Source organism: Dermochelys coriacea, chromosome 23, assembly GCF_009764565.3.
Source record: "Dermochelys coriacea isolate rDerCor1 chromosome 23, rDerCor1.pri.v4, whole genome shotgun sequence".
In the NCBI taxonomy this organism is placed as follows: domain Eukaryota; kingdom Metazoa; phylum Chordata; order Testudines; family Dermochelyidae; genus Dermochelys; species Dermochelys coriacea.
Window position 1 is genome coordinate 1,412,381 of NC_050090.1, and position 20,911 is coordinate 1,433,291.

The window sequence follows — 20,911 nt, forward strand, 5'->3', positions numbered from 1 at the left end:
CTTGACCGCAGCTGGCACAAAGCCCTGGGCCCTGCCCGCCTGGGGAGTCAATTGGCTCCGAAACCTGCCCCTTTACCACCCAAAGAGTCAGTCATCAGGGCACCAGAAAAGTCATTCAGTACCAGTGCAGCCAGGAGCAGCCCTGCTCACCCGGCGCTTGGCTTTGCCTGGGTTCTCCGCTTCACTTCGCCCCGTGGTGCTGTGCCTGAGTGAGCGTCATGGAGATCAACACTGCCAGGCTGCTTTTGATGCTCATCGTCCTCTCCTGCCTGGCTGTCTACCTCCACGGGAAGGGCCCGCAGAAGAGGGGGTGTTTGCCCCCAGGCCCGCGCCCGCTGCCCCTGCTGGGGAACTTACTGCAGCTCGATACCAAGGACATGGTCAAGTCTCTTCTCACAGTAGGGAGGAGTTTGGGGGCTGGTGTGGGAACAGGCTGGGAATCCCTGCAGCAGGCTGGGGAATTTCTGGGTCCCTGTTGTTGTCGCTGGGGGGAGGGGGCAGGGGCGGGGCAGGAAGGCTAATTTGACCCAGGCAGGTCCCCGGCCCTGCTAGCAGAAGGGGGGACAGCGCAGCTAGTGAAGCCTCAGATTTAACGTATCCAGGGCCTTATCCCACATTGTTCACGCACTGTGATTTATGTACTTGTGCAAACACCAGCACTCAACACCCCGTGCAAACACCAGCACTAGTACTGGGCACTCAACCCCCGTCTCCCTTTGTATGTGTCTGACAGTAACACCTGGAGACCCCGGTCTGGATTGGGGCCCCCATGTGTTGGGTGCTGCAGCTTTCCCTCAGGTCACACAAGGAATCAGTGACAGGGACTGAAGAACCCAGGCGTCCTGACTCCCAGTCCTTGTTGTTCAAACTCATTCACTCCCCTGCTAGAGCTGGGGATAGAACCCAGGGGTCCTGGCTCCCAGCAGGTACTGAAGTGCAGGGTTGCCTAATGAAGAATGTGGAGCATCCAGCTACACTGGGCAGAGGCTGGACGAAAGCGAGAGGTCGAGCTGCTCCGCAGGAAGGTTTCAGTGAGGCCACCTAGGGCGCAGCTCCCTGCTGATGCCCTATTCATGTCCACGCTGACACACAGGGGGCAAATGACTCTCTGCAAAGTCCTTACCATTAATAGCTGGGTACACAGGAGAAAGTGGGGGGCAGCCCGGCTAGTGACTCGTCTTAGTGCCATGTTGGAGCCACTCAAGTTTATAAAACATTCCAAGGTAGCAGCTTGCCGCCACCTGGGATCAGAGCAGCTCAAAGCGCTTTTACAGATGGGGAAACTGAGGCACAGGTGCAGCAGTGACCTGCCCCAGGTCATGCAGGGGGCTGGTGGAAGAGTCCAGAATGGAACCCAGGAGTCCTGATGCCCAGTTATCCCCCCCACGACCCCCATGCTAACTAGAAATGGCCGAAACTTGGAATTTCTAGTTCATAGGAAGTTTTGATATTTTGGTTTTGTTCCAAATTTTAATTAAAAAAAAATGTCGGAGAAAGGGCAATTCCCAAAAACATTTGTTTTGGAAACACGGTTTTGGCTTGGTTTGGTTTATTTTGCTGCCCATTTAAAATCGAGATGGGCTGTTTCTGCTGAAAGTTCGTAGCCAGGACGCACTCTGGGGCCGTTCTGGGCATGTGCGAGCCAGGAGGGCAGACTAGATGGCCACTTCTTGCCTTAGCATCTCTAAAACGATGACACCCAACCTAGGACCGGCAGCTCATGAAGTGGACGTGATTTTTGTCAGTTTCAGCCTGACCCCACTGAATAGCAACGGTGAAACTGACGACAGCCATGTCCCTTTCACTGCGCAGGGCCAGGGCCTGCAGCTTCTCCGCCAGGGGGACTGCCCCAGGCCGGGGACCCCAGGGCTTCCAGGGTCTTGGGCCAGCTGGCTTCCTGGGCTGCTCGGCTGGTGGGGCAGCTGGCTCAGTGGGTTGCAGAGATGGGGCAGTCTGGGGGGGAGTCCTGCCCCAGAGCTGGGGAGCCTGGAAGCTCAGCCCTGGCCTCGCTGTCCGCTAGGAAACTGGGCGGATTTAGTCAGAAACATCTCACAGGTTGGCATTTTCCATTGAAACCCTGTTTGTTGGAAACTCCCTGAGAGGCTTGAGTGTTAACAGCCACTAGGTCACATGCAGTCCGGACTCCTGGGTTCTCTCCCCAGCTTTGATGGGGGCGTGGGGGCTGGTGGCTAGAGCAGGGAGAGCTGGGAGCCAGGACTCCTGGGTTCTCTCCCCGGCTCTGGAAGAGAAGTGGGGACTAGTGGCTGGAGTGAGGCGGTGTGATTATATTCGGCTCGGGGTCCCATATTTTGACCCTTGGGTCTCTCTGTGTTTGCAGCTGAGCGAATGCTACAGGCCCGTCTATACCCTCAACCTGGGCCCCCAGCCCTCCGTGGTGCTGTGTGGCTACCAGGCGGTGAAGGAGGCCCTGGTGGACCAGGCCGAGGAGTTTAGCGGGTGTGGAGATCTGCCGTGGTCTTCCGCTTCACCCAAGGAAATGGTAAGGAATCCCTCCCATTCCCCTTCCCGGCTTTCAGCCGCTCAACCCTCCTACAGACATGGGGAAGTGGGGCAGGACCCACAGAGGAGCCTAGCGGCTTAGGCACTGGACTGGGAGCCAAGACACCCGAGTTCTCCAATAACCTGCTGGGTGACTCCCCCCGGCGCCCCAGCCAGTCATTTCCCGGCTCTCTGCCTCAGTTTCCCCTCCCACCCTTTGTCTGTTTAAATTGTAAGAAGCTCTCATGGGATCTGGGTTAAATTCCCAGCTCTGCCACCCACCTCCTGTGCAGCTGTGGGCAAGTCCCTGCATCTTGCAGGGCCTCAGTTTTCCCACCTGTAAAATGGGGATAATCATCCACACCCCCCCCCCCGAGTGCTTTAGATCAAGAGTCAGTGTCACAGGCCATCTCTGGGTGTCCTGGATTCCTAGTTTCCCTCAGTGTGTGTGTGTGTGTGTGTGTGTGAGAGAGAGAGACACCAATTTAAGGGGGAGTAGGAGATAGTGGTTAAAACAGTGGGGGCTGGGAACCAGGACACCTGGGTTCTCTCCCTGGCTCTGGGAGGTGAGTGGGGGCTAGTGGTCAGAGCAGGGGATTGGGAGCCAGGATCCTGGGTTCTGTTCCTGGCCCTGAGAGGGCAGTGAGGGCAGGTCCCTTGGTTGCCGATGAGTGGGGGTCGGATCTTGTTAGTCGTTCCACGCGTGGGGCTGGTGTCGGTGGGGGGAGCCCAGCTGATTTCAGGGGAGCTGGGCTCTCTGGTGCCCTTCCTTCCCTGCCCCCTGCCCCAGGCGTCGCCCTGAGCAACGGGCAGAAGTGGAAAGTCCTGCGGAGATTCGCCCTGCGGACGCTGCGGAACTTCGGCATGGGGAAGCGGAGCCAGGAGGAGGCGCGGTGCCTGGGGCAGGAGCTCGCCCAAACGCAGTGTGGGCCGCCCGGGTGACACCAGGCTGCTGCCCTCAGCCGGGACGCAGCTTCCCCCAGCCGCAATTCCTGCAAAAGGTATTCGTGCAGCTCTGCAGCCTTCTGCAGCGAGGTCCCTGCTGAGGGCCCAGGGGGCAGCGCCCCCGAGCAGTGTGCTGGGGCTTCGGGGCCAGTGCCGACTGCCCGGGAGAGCGCCCCCTGCTGAGCTCCCCGCCCCGCTCCCTGCCCCACAGCGCCCCCTAGTGACCCCCTGGGGCCAGCCCTGCCTGCTGATTCCCCCGCCCCACTCCATGCCCCACAGCACCCCCCCAATGCCAGGCTGGGGCATTGGGGTCAGCACAGAGAGACGAGAGCGCCCCCTGCTGCGCAGCGACCCCTAGCGCTGTACTGACACCAAGGGGAACCCCTCCCCCTTCTACTGAGTCTCCCCCCTCCCCGCAGTTTCCCAGCCCAGCAATGACCGAGCCAGACACTGCTTAGCTTGGGCCCCCCGCTTGCCACCGTTCCTCGGGGTGACTTCCTGCTGCTCACAGCCAATTCCCTCCCCTCACTAGCCGCGCCCTTCGACCCCACCTTCCTCGTCAGCCGGGCCGTCTCCAGCATCATCTGCTCCATCGTCTTTGGGGACCGCTTCGACTACCAGGACGGGAGCTTTCTCACCTTGGTCGGCCTCATCAACCAGAACTTCCAGTTGCTCAGCTCCCCGTGGGGCCAGGTGGGTGCTGCCTGGGGGGGGGCTGCGCCTGGTGGGGTCTCCTTGCATCTGTGGGTGGGGTCGCCCTGAGTGTCCCCCTGGGTGGACATGGAGAGCAATTGGTCTCTGGCCCTTTGGTCCCCACTCAGCCGTCTCTTCGCTCGACCAAAGCCTCTGGCCGGCCGGAGGAGTGATGCACACCCCCCCGGTGCATGTCCTGTATGGGTCGTCATGGCAACGGATGCACGCCCATGCACGGTTGGTGTCGGCAACACACACGGACACGGTCGTGCCCTGCACAGCGCATCACAGTAACGTGCCGGGCATGGGCACAATTCATGATGGTGGCCTGGCTTGCGCCCGCGGTAATGGACTGAGCGACCTGCCCGCACTGCTTTGGTCGTTAGGGTGACGTGCATACGCGGCCCTGCTGGCCCGTTCATGACGGGAACGCACACAGCGCCAGGCCGGTCATTATGGTAATGAACGTATGGCATTCACTATGGTAGTGCACGTGCACTGCTGCCCTGTTTGTTACGGTAATGCACATGCACTGCTGCTCTGTTCACTAATTTTTTGCATGCACAGAGCTCACCATGGTAATGCATGCACACTGCTACTCTGTGCATTATGGTAACGTGCACAGAGCTCAGCTCACCATGGTAATGCACGTGCTTTGCTGTCCCGTGCGTTACAGTAATGTGCACAGAGCTCACTATGGTATTGCATGCACTGAGCTCACCACGGTAATGCACATGCTCTGCTTCCCTGTTTGTTATGGTAATGCACGCACAGAGCTCACCATGGTAATGCGCACACACTGCTGACCCATGCTTTATGGTAACACATGCACAGAGTTCACTACGGTAATGCATGCTCAGCGCTCACGATGGTAATGCACGTGCTCTGCACGCAGAGTTCATCATGGTAATGCACACCTAGAGCTCACGATGGTAATGTGTGTGCACTGCTGTCCTGTGTGTTATGGTAACACATGCACCAAGCTCACACGCTCCGTGGGGTGACTCGTGTCCCTTTCCCCAGATGTACAACCTCTTCCCCGGCCCCATGTCCTATCTGCGGGGCCCTCACAACAAGATCTTCGAGAACTTCGAGCAGCTGCGGCTCTTCATGCTGGAGCGGGTGAAGATGCACCAGGAATCCTTTGACCCCAACTGCCCCCATGACTTCATCGACTGCTTCCTCCTCAAGATGGAGCAGGTGAAAGGATTCTGGGCACGGGGTGGGGGGCAGGACATGGCGGTGGGCCGACTGACCCCTTTAAAACTGCGTCTGCTTCAATAAGAGAGGCAGTGTGTCCTAGTGGCTGGAGCACTGGGCCGAGCCCCAGGAGACCTGGGTTCTGTTCCTGGCTTGGCTATTGGGTGACTGCCCTGTGCCTCAGTTTCCCATCTGTGAAATGGGGATAGTGGGCCTTCTTAGGCCTGGACAGACGGTGAGCTCTTTGGGGCAGGGACTGTCCCTTGGCTTGGCATTGCCTGGCACAAGGGGGGGCCCTGATTTTGGTTGGAGAAGGGGATTCTGGGTGCCACAGGGATTCGTGGTCTTGTGTCCTTACAGTGCCTGGCCCGGGGCTGGGGTGGTGCTGCCATAATGCTCCTAATAGCTATAACAATGAACAGCACACAGCGCAGTGTGGGGCAAGCCCATGGCTGGGGTTCCTTGGTGTTCCTGTAATACAGGCATTGTTTGGGGGTTGGCTGAAACATTGTTGCTATGGGCTGGGTGTATCCTGTCCCCCCTCAGCCCTCCCGGCTCCTTCGCCTTTAAAGTGGCTTAAAAAAGCCTCAAGCACCTCGCCCAAAACCTGTCCCCTGCCTCTGACCTCGGCTGGCACTTTGCCTGCAGGAGCCGACTGGCTTTGTTGGGGGTTGATGTTCGAAGGGACAGGCTCCTGGCCTGGCTCCGCAGAGCCACATGCCACGCAGGCCAGTGGCCCGCGACCAGCCCCGAGTCGCTCCCCGCACTTGTAGGGAGGGGAGTTTGTCTGGAGACCCTCCCTGCTGCATCACCAGCTGTACAGGTTTCTGCCTGCTTGGAGATAATCTCCGGGGCCTCGTCTGAATCTGTCATGGGAGGCCGAGCTGTAACCCAAGCTCTGGTGAATCACATTCTCACAGCCCTGCCCTCGATGTGGGGCGTTGCTGGAGAATTGCGGTTTGAGGAGCGCTTTGCAAACATGAACAGCTTAATTCTCATGGCTCTCCACCCTGGGAGGCAGGACAGTTTAGAGTGGGGGAAACTGAGGCATGGGAGGGACAGGGAAGTGACTTGCCCAAAGTCAGTCAGCAGGTCAGGAATGGAACCCAGGAGTCCTGACTCCGTCCCCCTCCAGCACCCTAACCACTAGACCCCCTCCCAGGGCTGCAGATAGAACCCAGAAGTCCTGAAGGCCAGCTTTGTGCTTTAGCCACTAGGCCCCATCCTTTCCCCCAGCCCCCATGCAAATGAGAAGTGCCTCTGCCAAATATTTCAGGGGTCCTGAAAGTCCAGCATTACTGGGCCCCCTGGCTGTTCAGAGAGGCTGTCACCAGCCGGGGGTCTTTGAACCGGGGAGGTGCAGGGCTAGCGGCATCTGGCTCCGCTCCTTGAGCTAAGGGATTAGCCCCCTCGGCTGGCAGCAACAATAGACCCAGAAACTGAATCAGTGGAGCAGCCACTAAGGGGAGAGGGTGGGACATACCCGAGCGCTGTGGGTTCGAATTCTGGGCAGCCCCCACTGAGGAGGTGTGGATGCCTCCCCCTGTAGGAAAACCAGGACCCACTGAGCTACTTCCATATGGAGACCCTGGCGATGACCACACACAACCTGTTCTTCGGGGGTACAGAGACCGTCAGCACCACCCTGCACTACGGTTTCCTCCTCCTCATGAAGTACCCGGAGACACAGGGTGAGCAGTGGGGGCAGGGGGGACTCAGTTATTCCTAATGCAGGGCTCCCTCTGGGCCGGGCCCTCCAGCGACTGGAGGATGGTTAGCCCCCCATGCAGAGGGGGAACTGAGGTGGGGGGGGGTGTCGAGTGACTGTCCAAAGGTCACACAGGGAGCCTGTGTCCGAGTTGGGAACGGAAGCCAGGTTTCACCTCGATTCCATTGCAGTCAAGGGTGACTCTGGATTGGCCCCAGGGGAGCTGAGATCAGAATCTGGCCCCAACCTCACTGGAGTCAGGGGTGACGCTGGATTGACCCCGGGAGGCTGAGATCAGGATCCGGCCCTGCCCCCCTTGCAGTCAGGGATGATCCAAGCCACTGTCTATATTTTAAAAGGGCGGGTGTAGAAATCGCCAGCCAGGTCTCAGAAGTAACCAGCTCCAGACCGAGCGTGTCCATGCTGCCTGTGTGACCAGCCAGGATGTCAGGCTGCCCCACCCAACCAGAAACCGCTTCCCATCCCGCTTGTTTCTCCGCAGCCAAAGTCCACGCTGAGATTGACCAGGTGATCGGGCGGCACCGCAGCCCATCGGTAGACGACCGGGCGCGCATGCCCTACACTGACGCCATGATCCACGAGGTGCAGCGCTTCGACGACGTGATCCCCATGGGGCTCCTGCACATGGTGACCCGGGACACCCGGTTCAGGGGTTTCCTGCTGCCAGAGGTAATGGGATTTCCCTCCTCCTCACGTTCGAGCAAGAAAACATGGCTCTGTCCCCCCGGGCTGGAGTCTTCCCTCTTGTCAGCTTCCAAAGGGTGTGCGGAGAGGGAACGGCTGGAACCGTGGCTGGATAGACTGGCAGATGGGTGGGTTGATGGATGGACGGATGGCCAGAGAGAGGGGTGTGCGTTGGGATGGATAGATAGGATAGACAGGTGGGTAGATAGATAAGTAGACTAATAGATAGCATGGCTGGGTAGGTGAAGGGATGGAAAGAAAGATTTTTGGAGAGGCTGAGGGACACGTGAGTAGGTGGGTAGACAGACAAGAGATGGACAGACGGATGGATGGACAATCCAGCTGGATGGACAGGGTGGAAAGACAGAAAATGATCCAGGTGGCTAGAGGGTGGATCATTGGATAAATGGACAGACAGACTGAGAGGACGGATGGACAGACACTGGGAGCCGGTCCCCAGAATACAGGGAACATGAAAGGGGTCTTAAAGGCACCTGAACCACAAGTGCAGGGAGAGGGTAACCGAGACTTGAGGTGCGATGGATCCTGAAATGCCTCTCACCCCTGTGCACGGCCCGGACGCGTCACTGTGTTTCTTTCCCCAGGGAAGAGGATCTGCCTGGGCGAGGGCCTGGCCCGCATGGAGCTCTGCCTCTTCTTCACTGCCGTCCTGCAGCGCTTCGCCCTCACACCCCTCACCTGCCCAGAGGAAATCGACACCTCGCCCTTGATGAGCGGCCTGGGGAACGTGCCATGTCCCTACGAGTTCCGGGCTGTCCCTCGCTGAGTGAGCCGCTGCCCCATCCCACCTGGCTCCCCCTTTCACAGCCTCGTGTCTCGCAGCCTTTGAACGCGTGAGATGAGCTCACAGGCCTCATTGCTTGCAGTGTCTACTCAGGACGGTGGTCTTCTCTCTTTTTAAAGTCCTGAGCTCCGGATTTGTGAGTTTGGTTCAAGTTTTCATTAAACTCAAATACAAATAAAAATTGTCCAGCTCTGGGGGTGATAGAGAAAAGTTTAGAAACTTGACTCGAGTAAAGAAACCAGAAGCAAATAAAACGAACCCAAATCTTGGCCAATCCCGTGATTTTTTTTTTGAGTCTTGATGTGCTGAAGGCTTGGGGCTGGCCGGGTTGCTGCTATTAAAGTGAAGAGCCACCGGGCATTGGTGGGGCAGAGCTGGGAAAGCTACCTCCTGTTCTGTTGTCTGCATTTTGAGCGCAGAGAAAAGCTGCAACAACAATTGGCGGGTTGGAAAACAGCTTTGCTTGGAGAGGCTCACGTATCTCGCTCTGTTTAGTTCATCAGAATGATTGATCGGTGTCTTGCCACCAGCTTATAAATACTTTCACGGGGCCTAACAGACCCGTTACGCTAGAGGAGAAAGGCAGAACCAACTCCTGGAAGTTAAAGCCAGACAAATTCCAATTAGAAAAAAGGCACAAATTTAGGGCACAAACTCCCTGGGGAAGTGGTGGATTCTCCACGGTTGACAACTTTTACATCGAGATGGGATGTTTTTTCTGAAGGATCTGCTCTAGGAATTATTTTGGGGCCATTCTCTGACCAGATCATTTAATTAGACACAAGTTAGTGGGCTCCGTGAAGGTCAAATGAATTGATCATAATAGTCATTATTGGCCTTAAAATCTATGAAGCCAAGTTTTCCTGGGACAATCCCGGTTTTCCATAGGATGTCCTAAGAATTTCTTTCAGGCCACCTGAAAAGTCCAAGTTTTCCAATTCGTCCATCCACAATGTTTGGCCTTTTTAATAACTACAAAAAATTCCTCTTGCTGCATGGGGGAGAATTTGCAAATAGTTTTACCAGAAACGAAGGTGCATTCAGGGTAACGACCAGTGTTTGGAGCGAAGACAGAATCCAAGTGCATCTCTTAGAGGCTCATTTGGTGGTTGTTTCTGGCTATGTCTGAAATTCCCAAGCTTCATAGCGCATGGCCCAGGAGGGCAGCAAACCTCTCCAGTGTCTTTCACCACGAGACACGGCAGCCAGAAGGACGGTGGCAAAAACAAACATTTCTCCTGCTCTGGTTGTTCTCAAAAGGGCAGAATTTGGCCCAATGTAGCTATCGCAAAGCCAGGCTGTTTATATTTCCTCCGTGTCTTTATTTCTGCTTGAAAGGCCACCTGAGCAAACTCACCAGGCCTCCTTGGAAGGAAAAGGTTTAAATTCCTCCCACCCTGCCAACATGCCCACGGATAAGCTGATGAAAGGGATTGTGTCTTTAACACCTTCCCTCTTGCGGTGAATTAATCTCAGGAGCGCTTAGATTGTTGAAAGGCTGTTTTTGGGATGATGGACGTTTTCATCTCCCACTGAGCTACACAGCTGCCACGGAGAGCTGGTGCCAGATGGATTTTCATAGGGTGGACGTGCTGCACTTTCCAAAACGTCCCTTTTCTTGGGCGCTGGTGCTTCATTACTTACTCTGAAAAATGTAGACTTCAGAGGTTAAGGGTCCCTTCTTTGGGACTCTGGTTCACACCCGCTCAGTGTCGGCAATTCTGGGGGGTTTCATGGGGAGCTGTGTGCCGTCTTAATCCCCAGCCGCCTGAGTCATGGGATTCTGTGAGCTCAGCTTTTGTTTTGGTTTGGGTTTTTTTAAGCACGTTTCTAGTCTTCACGGTGGCAGAGAAAAATGTGACTGCAAAACCAGAAGCCAAAATATATTCTATACACAAAGCTCATAATTTCTGTTAAGCCAACCTTGCTGTGTGTTTGTTTGTTTGTGTGGTACCAGCGTCATGCTGTTTGGACCCTTTGCGTTCAGCACGACTGGAAAAAAAGTGAATGACAGGTGGGGCGTTGCTCCCAGGAGCTATCTGAGCCTGACCTCAACTCAACCTCTTTCCTAGGTTCTAGTTTTTTTAAGCTTCTTTGGGACCTGTATGACATTTCTGTTCATGCAGCACCTAGCGCAGCGGAGTCCGACTGGGTTGGCTTGTCGGTGTTTGCACACTATAAATGTTCAACAATAATCTACAGACCTAGCATTTATATAGTGCATTTGATCAACACACTTTACAATGGAGGTCAATAGCATTATCCCTGTTTAATAGATGGGGAAACAGAGGCAAAGAAGTGGGGGGAGAGAAGCGACTGCCCACAGTCACCCAGGAAGCCAGGGGAAGAACTGGGGCTAAAACCCAGGTCTCTTGAATCCCACGTCAATGCTTTATCCACTAGGCAATGCTGCCGCCCAGAACAAAACATGTGCTCCATGTGTAGGATATAAATAATTAGCTCCGATAGTGCAAAGAGACAATTATATAAGTGATCTTGTAATTACACACCGATGTGTCATTAAGCTGTTGCGTGACCCCTCTGACACAGCCAAAATACCGATGTACACCTGGCCCTTTTCAAATATTACTCAACGTCATGGCTGACTCCCTGTTAAAACCACTTGAGTCTATTTGCCTCTTTCACTCCTTTGTCCTGCTGGCTGGTTAGTGTGGGCTGTGGGTGAACGTTATGTAAGCTGTGTCCTGTGTTCCTAGTTAAATAAAACTAGTTTTATAATGTCAGGTAGTTTATTTTCTCCTTCCCCTGTGCTGCAGAATTGCAGGCTCATTGATTTAAGGGGTGGTGGTGGTGGGGAACAGGACAGGTCACCATGGGGGCAAATATAACCAGTCGGCTTCTGCAATGTGGTAGATTGAATCATGCACCTACTAGTGATGCTGGTAGAGTGGTCCCATGTTTTAAAAAACAGGGTTCATTCCCTGTAGAGTTAACCTAGTTGATTAATGAAGATGTGCTATGGGAGGAGAAGCCAGAGGATGTTACTGAGTCAGATAGGCTAATATTTGTGAATCACAATAGCAGACGAATGACATATTTCTTTATACTCATTGTAAAGTTAACTTGTGGAACTCATGGCCACAGGATAGTGTTGAGGTAAACAGGTGACATTATTGGACGCTGTGCTCTTCTAGACCATTGCTGGAATAATAATAATAATCTAGTTCTTTTCATCCATAGCTCTCAATGTCTTTTACAAAGGAGGCTGAAATCAGTAGCGCCATTGTCCATATGGGGGAACTGAGTCACAGAACAGTGAAACGATTTGTCCCAGACAGCAGAGCCAGGACTAGAATCCATGTCTGTAGAATAACATGGTACTTTTTAAAAAGGAAGGCTAATGACAGATGTTCTTGTTGACAGGACAGTCCAACTCCTCTATTAAAAACAAATCTGGCCGATCTCCTGGCCTCATTAATACCTGGTGGGGCTGAAGCTGGGATTGATGTGCCCAGACTATGTGGGGAGAATTGGGCAGGATGTAATTTTCTCCTCCACGAATATTTCTGTTTGAAATCTCCCTGTCTCTTTTTATCCCAGCTCCAGGAGCCTCATCAAAACCAGCCTGTGGGCTCAGCAGCAGATCAAGGCAAAACCATCCCAGCTAATCGCTTTGACATTGTCTCTTAACAGTTCTCAAGTGCTGTCTCTCTGGAGCCATGGTGCTGTATTGAGTTAACCCAATCCATGCATTCAGTGAGCAACCTAATCATCCGGCCAAGGGTCAGGGTTCATAAATTATTACACAGCAGCCCCAAATCTGCCACACCACACTGCGGGGCTCAGGGTGGAGTCTGGGTTCCTGAGACCCCTCCACATTGGGCCCAATATTGAATGCTGGAGTCAATTTTTGCTCAGCCATTATGTTGCTGAGGCAGAGCTTGGTGAAGTCAATGGGAAGTCTGTGGGGAGTCAAAAGGAAATCAATGAGGAGTCAACAAGAAGTCAAAGGGGCCAAGGGGAAGTCAATGGGGTGTCAACAGGAAGTCAATGTAGCCAATGGGAAGTCAATAAGGAGCCAAGAAGAAGTCAATGGGGAGTCAACAAGAAATCAATGAGGAGTCAACAGGAAGTGAATGGGACATCGGTGGGATATCAACAGGAAGTCAGTGTAGCCAATGGGAAGTCTATAAGGAGCCAACAAGAAGTTAATGGCCTAGGGAAGGACTCAGCGTGGGCTGATGGGTTTTTATATGGTGGGTGTCCATGGGCTGGGGCATTATTCACCAATAAGGAATTCCGCCACACGAGCAATGTATTCACTATGGGAGGACCAACTACCACCAACTCCTTCGGTGCATCACTGGTTTGGTCTGTGCCTTAGTTTCCCCAACCCTAAGCAATGGGAAGCCAATGGGGAGTCAACAAGAAGTCAATGGGGCATCAACAGGAAGTGAATGAGACATCAATGGGATGTCGACAGGAAGTGAATCAGGAAGCCAATGGGAAGTCCGCCTGGAACTCAGTGAGACCTAGGTTGGGTAATGGCCACAATATACAGCACAATGAGACCTCAGTCTTAGCTGGGTCCTCCAGGCACTACTGTAATACATATAATAGCAGTAATGTAATTAATACGGCTCTCATTCTTGAACAACGTTTCCCTACTGAATCACTGTCAGGGAGTGAATTGGCATTGCTGACACTGGCAGGAGACGCCTGCTCCAGCCGAGACAGTAATATAAAGGGATCCAGCGGGTGAAGCTGTAACCACAAGAGTCTGGGCGAGCGGCACAGCGGTTAATTATTACGTGTCCAGCCACTGTGCAGATCAGGCAGCTCAACTGGCCGGAGTGGCCGAGCCCCATTCCACCATGGAGCTCTCTGGAGTCCTCTCTCTGCTCCTGGGGGTCTGCGTCTAATGCCTCCTGTTTGTTGTTTTGTGGAGAAAGGCACTAGCAAGGAGAAAGCTCGCCCCGGGTCCCACACCGCTTCCCTTCATCGGGAACATCCTGCAGCTGGACCTCTCCCTGGCTCTGGGCGGGGAGTGGGGATCTAGAGGTTAGAGCCAAGAGTCAGAACTCTGATTTCAGTTGGGGTCTGGGCAGCGCCTGGCATGATGGATCCCCAGTCTGTGATGGGGCTGCTAGGTGCTACTGTAATACACCTAATAATAATGATTAATCTTTGGGCCATAAGCCAACTGGATAGTAACCATGGGGTTACTATGCATCCGATGAAGTGAGCTGTAGCTCACGAAAGCTTATGCTCTAATAAATTTGTTAGTCTCTAAGGTGCCACATGTACTCCTTTTCTTTTAACCATGGGGTGGAAGAAGAAACGTCTGCAAGTTATTCCTGAATTGCCCACGAGGGCACCTTCCACTCTTCCACCTTCCTCTAGCCCAGAGATGCTCGGACCTCCATGGCTCAGGAGTCAAATCAGCGATCAACTTACCTAAGAAGGTCACAGCCGTGTGAATTAAGTGCACTCTCGAATCAGATTTCAACAGCCTGACAGGCAAAAGGCTTCGTTTATAGCTCTATATATTATTCTTGCAGAAAATGAGTTAAGAACTTCATGCAAGTTCATCACATAATTGGTGACTAACATAGTAAAGGTCTCCTGATTGGTTAGTAACGTAGATCGGTTACTAATCCACTCACGCTGCGTGTTAATGTCACGGGCTGCAAAGAGACACATTATGGTGCCACTTGTGGCCTGCACACCTGGGTCGGGGTCTCGCAGCTCTACGGCAGCTGGTGAAGGCTGTGGGGGAGGAATTTCGGGGCTGGGTGGGCCCTGAGCTTCCCAGGCTAGTCCATTGCCCTGGCTCCTGGGGCTCCCCTGCCCTCTCCACGGTGCTGAAAGCCCCAGCACCATTTGCAGCATGAATCCGCTTTCCCTGGGCCCTGTGGAGCTCTCTCCCCTTCCCTCCAGGCTGGCCCTTTGACCCCACCTGCCTGCTGGGCTCCGCTGTCTCCAGCATCATCTGCTCTCTCGTCTTCGGCAGCCGCTTTGACTACAAGGACCGGGAGTTCCTCACCCTACTGAGCTCCGGCTGGGGCCAGATGCGGGCGCCGGGCTGGGACCGAATGAAAGTCACCCTCGTGATGGATGGACAGAGAGCTGGAGGGGTCTGGGCAGGGATAGATGGATGGACAGATAGAGGGGTGTGTAAGAGGGTGGATGGATGGATGGATGGATGGATGGATGGGGGGGAAGGCGGGAGGGGCAGATGGATGGAGGGGTGTGTGGGGGAAGGCGGGAGGGGCGGATGGATGGAGGGGTGGTGCGGGGAGGCGGGATGGATGAATAGACACACAGGCAGATTCTCTTTGTTCTGGACTTGGACACGTGACCTCCCGTTTCGGTGTCTGGACCCACTGAGATCCCGGCTGCTCCTGGCTATTTTGCTGGCCACCCCCTGGGTGCTGGGCGTGTGCAGTCACCAGCTCCCTTCATGCCCGTCTCTTGCAGCTCTACAACGCATTCCCGACCCTCCTGGCCACTCTGCCCGGGTGGCACAATGCCATGTTCCACAGCGCTGACGCCCTCAAGCGAAACGAAGCGGCACCAGGACTTGCTGGATCCCAGCTCTCCCGACAGCTACATCGACTGCTTCCTGCTCCAGATGGCCCAGGTAATGGAGCGGCCACCGGGATGGCCCTGGGCAAGGGGCAGGAGATCTGAGTTCTGTGCCCCACTCTCACAGGTCCCCCTGGGTGACCCCGGGGAAATCCCAGCACGACGGGGCCCTAATCTTGGCCGGAGTCTCTACAGCGCCTGGCATGACGGGGCCCTGATCTTTTCGTTGGATGATGCTGTTTTGTATTGTAAGCCCTGGTTCCTGTCAGTCCCTCTTGCTTCTGATGGAGCCTCTATTCTTCCTTAAATCAACCGTCTTGTGTTTTATTGTAAGTGCTCCCCATGTGGCCTGTTTTCCAGGTGCTTTAAGGGAAAAGTGGTGAACGGTTGCTGCTTTGGGGCTGCGATTTCCATGAGAAGCCGGTGTCAGGGGCTGGCTAGCACAGAGGCCTCGGGGCTTGGGGGCCACCTCTTGTTAACCTGCCTGGCAAAGGCAGGGCTGGCCCAGCCTAGAGGAGAGGCTTTGGATGGACCCCAGGCTGGTGCTGTTTGGGCGCTCATGCCTAACTGGCACCAGCAAGTTCCCCGTCACTCGAGTCTGGGGGGTCACAGTCCTGGGTACCCCAAGAACCGTCCCAGTCTCTGTTTAGCCCTGTGCTCCTCACTCACCGCCCCAGGAAAAGCAGAACCCCGACACTGAGTTCACCACCGAGAACTTGGTCATGACGACGCTGGAGTTGTTCTTCGCCGGGGGGACGGAGACGGTCAGCACCAGCCTGAGATATGGGATCCTGCTTCTCATGAAGTATCTTGAGATAAAAGGTAGGGCGGGGGGAGGTGCTAAGGTGCTGGCCTGGGACTTGGGGGCTCTGGGTTCAAGTCTTGGCCTTGCTCGGTGCCTCGGTTTCCCCATCTGTAACACAGAGATCACACTTCTCCCCCGTGCTGCGAAGGGGAAACCCATGGGTGTTACTGAAAGGGCTCAGGTATGACAAGAATACGGGGCATGGGCCCCAGCTGGTGTGATTCGGTGCTGCAGTAAGTGATGCCAGCTGAGAGCAGGCTGTGATGGGGTGACCTGTCCCTTTCAGGGTAGCGGTATCCAGGGGTTAGTTCTCTGTTGTGTGCTGGGGCTCTTTAAGAGTTCAGGGGGCTGTGATAGACAAAGGACGACAGGAGAAAGGCTCCCGTTGGGTCAGCGTATCCCAAGACAGGACTGGAGACAGAATCTGCAGGGTTGGCAACACACAGCTGCCCCATGACAGGAGGAGCAGGGCGCTTCCGCGGAGACCGAAAACGCCGGTGGGAGCCAGAGCAGCCCCGGGTGCCACTGGAGAAGACCCTGGTGCAAGTTGTCTGGAGAGCGGGAGCTGCCCTGGGGGAGAGCAGAGATGTGCCCCTGGGAGCAGAGTGCTCGGTGCCGCTCCAGAACCCAGGGCAAGGTGAAGAGCAAGAGACGCATGACGACACGGCGGCCCTAGGGATGAGCTGGAGAGGAGGCAGCTAGGTTACTGGGGCCACGGCTCGGCGGGACACCTGAGGCACGGGGGCCGGCTGAGGCCAAGGGATGTTGTGACGGTGGTTGCAGAAGCACCTGGTCCCCGAGAACCAGTGGGTGGAAAAGTGAGGGGAACAGGACCGCTGTCGCTGAGCGCAGAGCCAGCCGGGACTGCGGCCACAATGGAGAGGACGGGGTCTCCTGCCATGAAGAAGAGAAACGAGACTCTCCCATTCAGAGAGCAGGAGCAGCACAAACAGGACAAACCTGGGGGTCACGGTGAGCTAGGATGACCAGACAGCAAGTGTGAGAAATTGGGACAGGGGGTGGAGGGTACATGTACGTACTGGGGTGGGGTGCGGGGGGCAGCCCTAATGAATCTTAAACAGGGTCCCAGGCCTGTTTCAACAGGGTGAAAGGGCCAGACTGTCTAGTGGCCCCACAGATTTCTGGCCCCATGGAGGCCAGTGGAGCAATGCCAGATTACACCCCCTGGGAACTTGGACCAACGGTACCCATCCGAACCTGCAATGCTACCTGCACAAATACAGTGGAGATAGGTTGGGTGTGTTTCCCTCTCCCTCACACCAGTTTGAATCTGGAGTCCATTTGCTGGTAGCAATAGTAGGCTGTTATCTTCTACGTCACTGGGGTTTTGTCAGTGTGGGAGCTTGTGCGAGTGGAGGATCCAGGCCGTCGTTCCCACCACCCCCGCCTTTGGGCTCAGTCTTGTTCCTCTCAGTGCAGAGAAAGTTCACAAGGAGATTGACCGGGTGATCGGGCGGTCCCGCCTGCTGGTGACTCAGGACCGGAGCCGCATGCCCTACATCGACGCCGTGATCCACAAGGTGCACAGATTCGCTGACGTCATCCCCATGAGCCTCCCGCACGTCACGACCCAGGACATCCCGTTCAGAGGATACGTGATCCCCAAGGTCGGGCTCCCTGTGCCAGGGCAAGGGCAGGACCAAGGTGCTGGGGAATGCTGAGATCTCTTGCTGTCTCAGGACCAACTCTGCCCCCTCCAGGTCCTGGTCCATTGAAGTCTGTGGAAAGACCCTCCGTGGGATTTGGATGACTCTGCCAGATCATTTCACCCAGGCTTTCTCGGTCACCCACCGTGCGATGCACTGGATTGGCATCAAGTGGTCCCTTCAAGCCATGTGCTGAGTCCAGCCAGCTGCCCACTCCCCCCGAACCTCGGACATGGGGGGCAGGCACGTCAGGCGTGAGGTAGGGAGGGGTCTGGCCAGAGGTAAAGCAGAACTAATTGAAATGGGGGTGGGGGGACTGGGTTTTTTTGTTTGTGTGGAAAATTTTGATGAAAACTGGGGAACATTTCAATTTTGGGGCAAAAATTTGAAACCTGAAAATTTTGGGCTGAGAACTGAAACTTTTCAATCCCAAAAGGCTGCTGCAAATCTTCATGGGAGATGTAGTTCGAGTGCTGCATGTCCCATTCTCCTCTACAGGCCAGGCTTCCCGATCAGACTACACCTCCCATGGTGCACCACAGCATCCCCTCTTGGACAAGGAGAGGCACTGCCTCATGGGAGTCCCTGGCCATGGTGCACCATGGGAGATGTAGTTCGGGTTCCTTATGCTCCCTTTCTCCTTTATAAAGCTGGGCTTGCTGGTCAGACTACATCTCCCATGTTGCACCACAGTGTCCCCGCTTGGATGAGGAGAGCTGGTGCATCCTGGGTGTCCCAAGCCATGGTGCATCATGGGAGATGTAGTCCGTCTGGAAAGCCTGGCCCACAGGGGAGAATGGGGGACATGAAACAGCCAAACTACAATTCCCATGGCTGGCGACCCACAGGATGCTCTGGCTGTCCCCAGCTGGTGTCCATCCTCTGCTCAGGCAGGTGGTTGCTCTGCTTCACCGGAGGTGCGCAGGGTGAAGGCCAACCACTAAGCAAAAGGGGATGGGCCATGGGATGGAAATGACTGGAAGATGTCCCTGGGCTTGGCTGGTGCCTCCCCTGCCCACGTCAAGGGGTAGGATGTGTTGGCACTGTCTGCGTCCCGTCATCTCCCAGGTGTTTTTCTCTGTTACCAGGGCACCACCGTCATCCCCTTGCTGAGCTCAGTCCTCCGGGATACAAGTCAGTTCAAAAACGCGGATGTCTTTGACCCTGGGCATTTCCTGGATGGGAGCGGGCACTTCCAGAAGAGGAATGCCTTCATGCCATTCTCTGCAGGTAAGAGGCATGTATCCACATTCAAGAGTGGGTGAGGCCTAGTGGTTAGAGCAGGGGGGCTGGGAGCCAGGACTCCTGGGTTCTCTCCTGGCTCTGGGAGGAGACTGGGGTTCAGTGGTTAGAGCAGGAGGGCCGGAGCACAGACATCCTGTTTCCCTGCTCTGACTGTGCCCTGGTCTCGCTCAGAGTTGGGGCTGGAACCTGGTGCTCTGGCCCAGCTACGCAGCATCCGTCAGTACTTACTTCTCGGGTTTCCCTCTAACCCTGCTTGCCATCCTGTCTCCTCTCCGAGGCAAGCGGGTGTGCGTGGGCGAGAGCCTGGCACGCATGGAAGTCTTCCTCTTCCTCACCGCCATCCTACAGCGCTACACCTTGCAGCCGCTCGGCGACCCGGGTGCCCTCGACACCAGCCCTGTGGAGAGCGGGCTGGGGAATATCCCCCACCTCTACGAACTCAGGCTGCTCCCGCGCTAGAGTGCGCCCCGCGTCAAAAGCCCCCCATAAGCTGAGGACCATGTGCGGTGCAGTCACCCCTACTTCAGAGAGGCAGAGAGGCCCCCCCTTCCACCCGAGGCTCCACCCCTTCTGCCTAAGGCCTCACCCCATACCGCCCCTTCTGCCTCCCCACTCTCGCTGGCCAGCCTGCCAGTGCAGCCCTGAACCCCAGCCAGCCTGTCGCAGTCCAGAGGAGTCTCAAGTCCCGGCCAGCCAGCCGGGGTTGAACTCTGAGCCCGGGCCACCCAGAGGAGCTCTGAGCCCCGCCGATGAGCCCCACACACGTTCCTTCCTTGGGGTTCTCTGGAGGAAAAGGACGAGGAAGTTGAATTTGATGTTTGCAGAGTTCTAGGAACCAACCTCAACAACCCCGACTAGCAGCATAAGCAAGACAAAGGGGCAGCATGGTGAGATTTTTATTGGCACGTGTCGTTAAACGTCCATTTCACTGCCCACGCAAACTGATGAAAAAACCTGTACGTCCAAATTCCCAGGTAGGCCAAGTCAGCAAGAGGCTGCGTGAGAATGTCTCGGAGCGTGAGCTGGGCCCAGGTATCCGCAGGGCTCTAGTTATAAAACCTTAGAGCTTTGAATCTCATCATCCATTGTCATTAAGTAATCATTGTCTGCTTCCCCCACTCTCTGACCTCCTCGCCCCCTTATTTCCCATAACTGTGAAAATTTAAATTGATACAACTAGGGGAAAATGCTTAAAACCCTGCATTTTGAGCAACTGGGAACATTTACATTAAAAAAATGCTTAAAAAGAAACACCAATATAATTCATCAGAAGTCTAAGAAAAATTCTGCTAAGCCTAGATCTAAGAAGGCAAACATAGCATTGGGGGTTGGGGGTTTGGCGAACGTAAACGGGCAAATTGGTCAATACAACGACCAGCTGGGTTTTTGAAAGCCAGTAACATGAGCTCAATAGGAAATAACAACATCTCCTCGCCCACTAGCCTGGGAAAGTGACTTTGTTTAGGGTTTTGACTGAGTCCCTCACAACCGGGCCTCATGTAGCCTAATTGGTTCTTGGCTCCGGCTTTTGCTAACATCACAGAGGAAAAAGCACCTGAAGCTAAAGTGTTAAGACAATTTTGTCACTGGCTTAGGCAAGGGCTCCTTCTCCAGGCAGCTACTGTTTCTAACCTACCTCTCCATCAGCCCAGGTGCCAGGAGGTTGGTACCTGGGTCAGTGGTTAGACACTGAATAACCTGGACTTTGGATTGATCTATTACCCAGTGCAGTGACATATTAACCCAGGGCTTGCTAGCCTGGCCACCCCTGTCAGCTGGATCGTATCACCGCTTGGAAGCTGGAGGGAGTAGGGCAAAGATCTGGGAGCTGGATGGAAGGGGGAGACTGAGGCAAACCCGGGGGAGGTGGTGTGAGAGGAGGGTCTTCAGAACTGCAGGAGACATGGGAACAGGCTGGAGCTTGGGGCACGGCAGCAACCCGAGTGTGTATCAGGTCTCTGGGCAGAGACACCCCAGTTCTCAGCCACGCTCACCCCATGCCAGGATTGGTGCCCTGAGAATCTGAGTCCTTCTGCAGGTGCCTCCCCAAACTGTGTGGAGCTGGTATAAGGACCCTGCTCCCAGTCTAT

At 55.1% G+C, this 20,911-nt stretch overlaps 1 protein-coding gene across 1 annotated transcript; it reads left to right on the forward strand.

Moving 5' to 3' along the window:
• Positions 1-218: 218 nt before the first annotated feature.
• LOC119847154 (cytochrome P450 2F3-like) lies at positions 219-19,351 on the forward strand. Its single transcript, XM_038381662.2, is given in 10 exon segments — positions 219-398; positions 2,339-2,471; positions 2,474-2,500; positions 3,290-3,424; positions 3,977-4,137; positions 5,161-5,337; positions 6,887-7,028; positions 7,548-7,735; positions 18,665-18,806; positions 19,099-19,351. Coding segments are annotated over 10 exon segments (1,467 nt in total). The 3' UTR covers positions 19,281-19,351.
• The last annotated feature ends 1,560 nt before the right edge of the window (positions 19,352-20,911 follow it).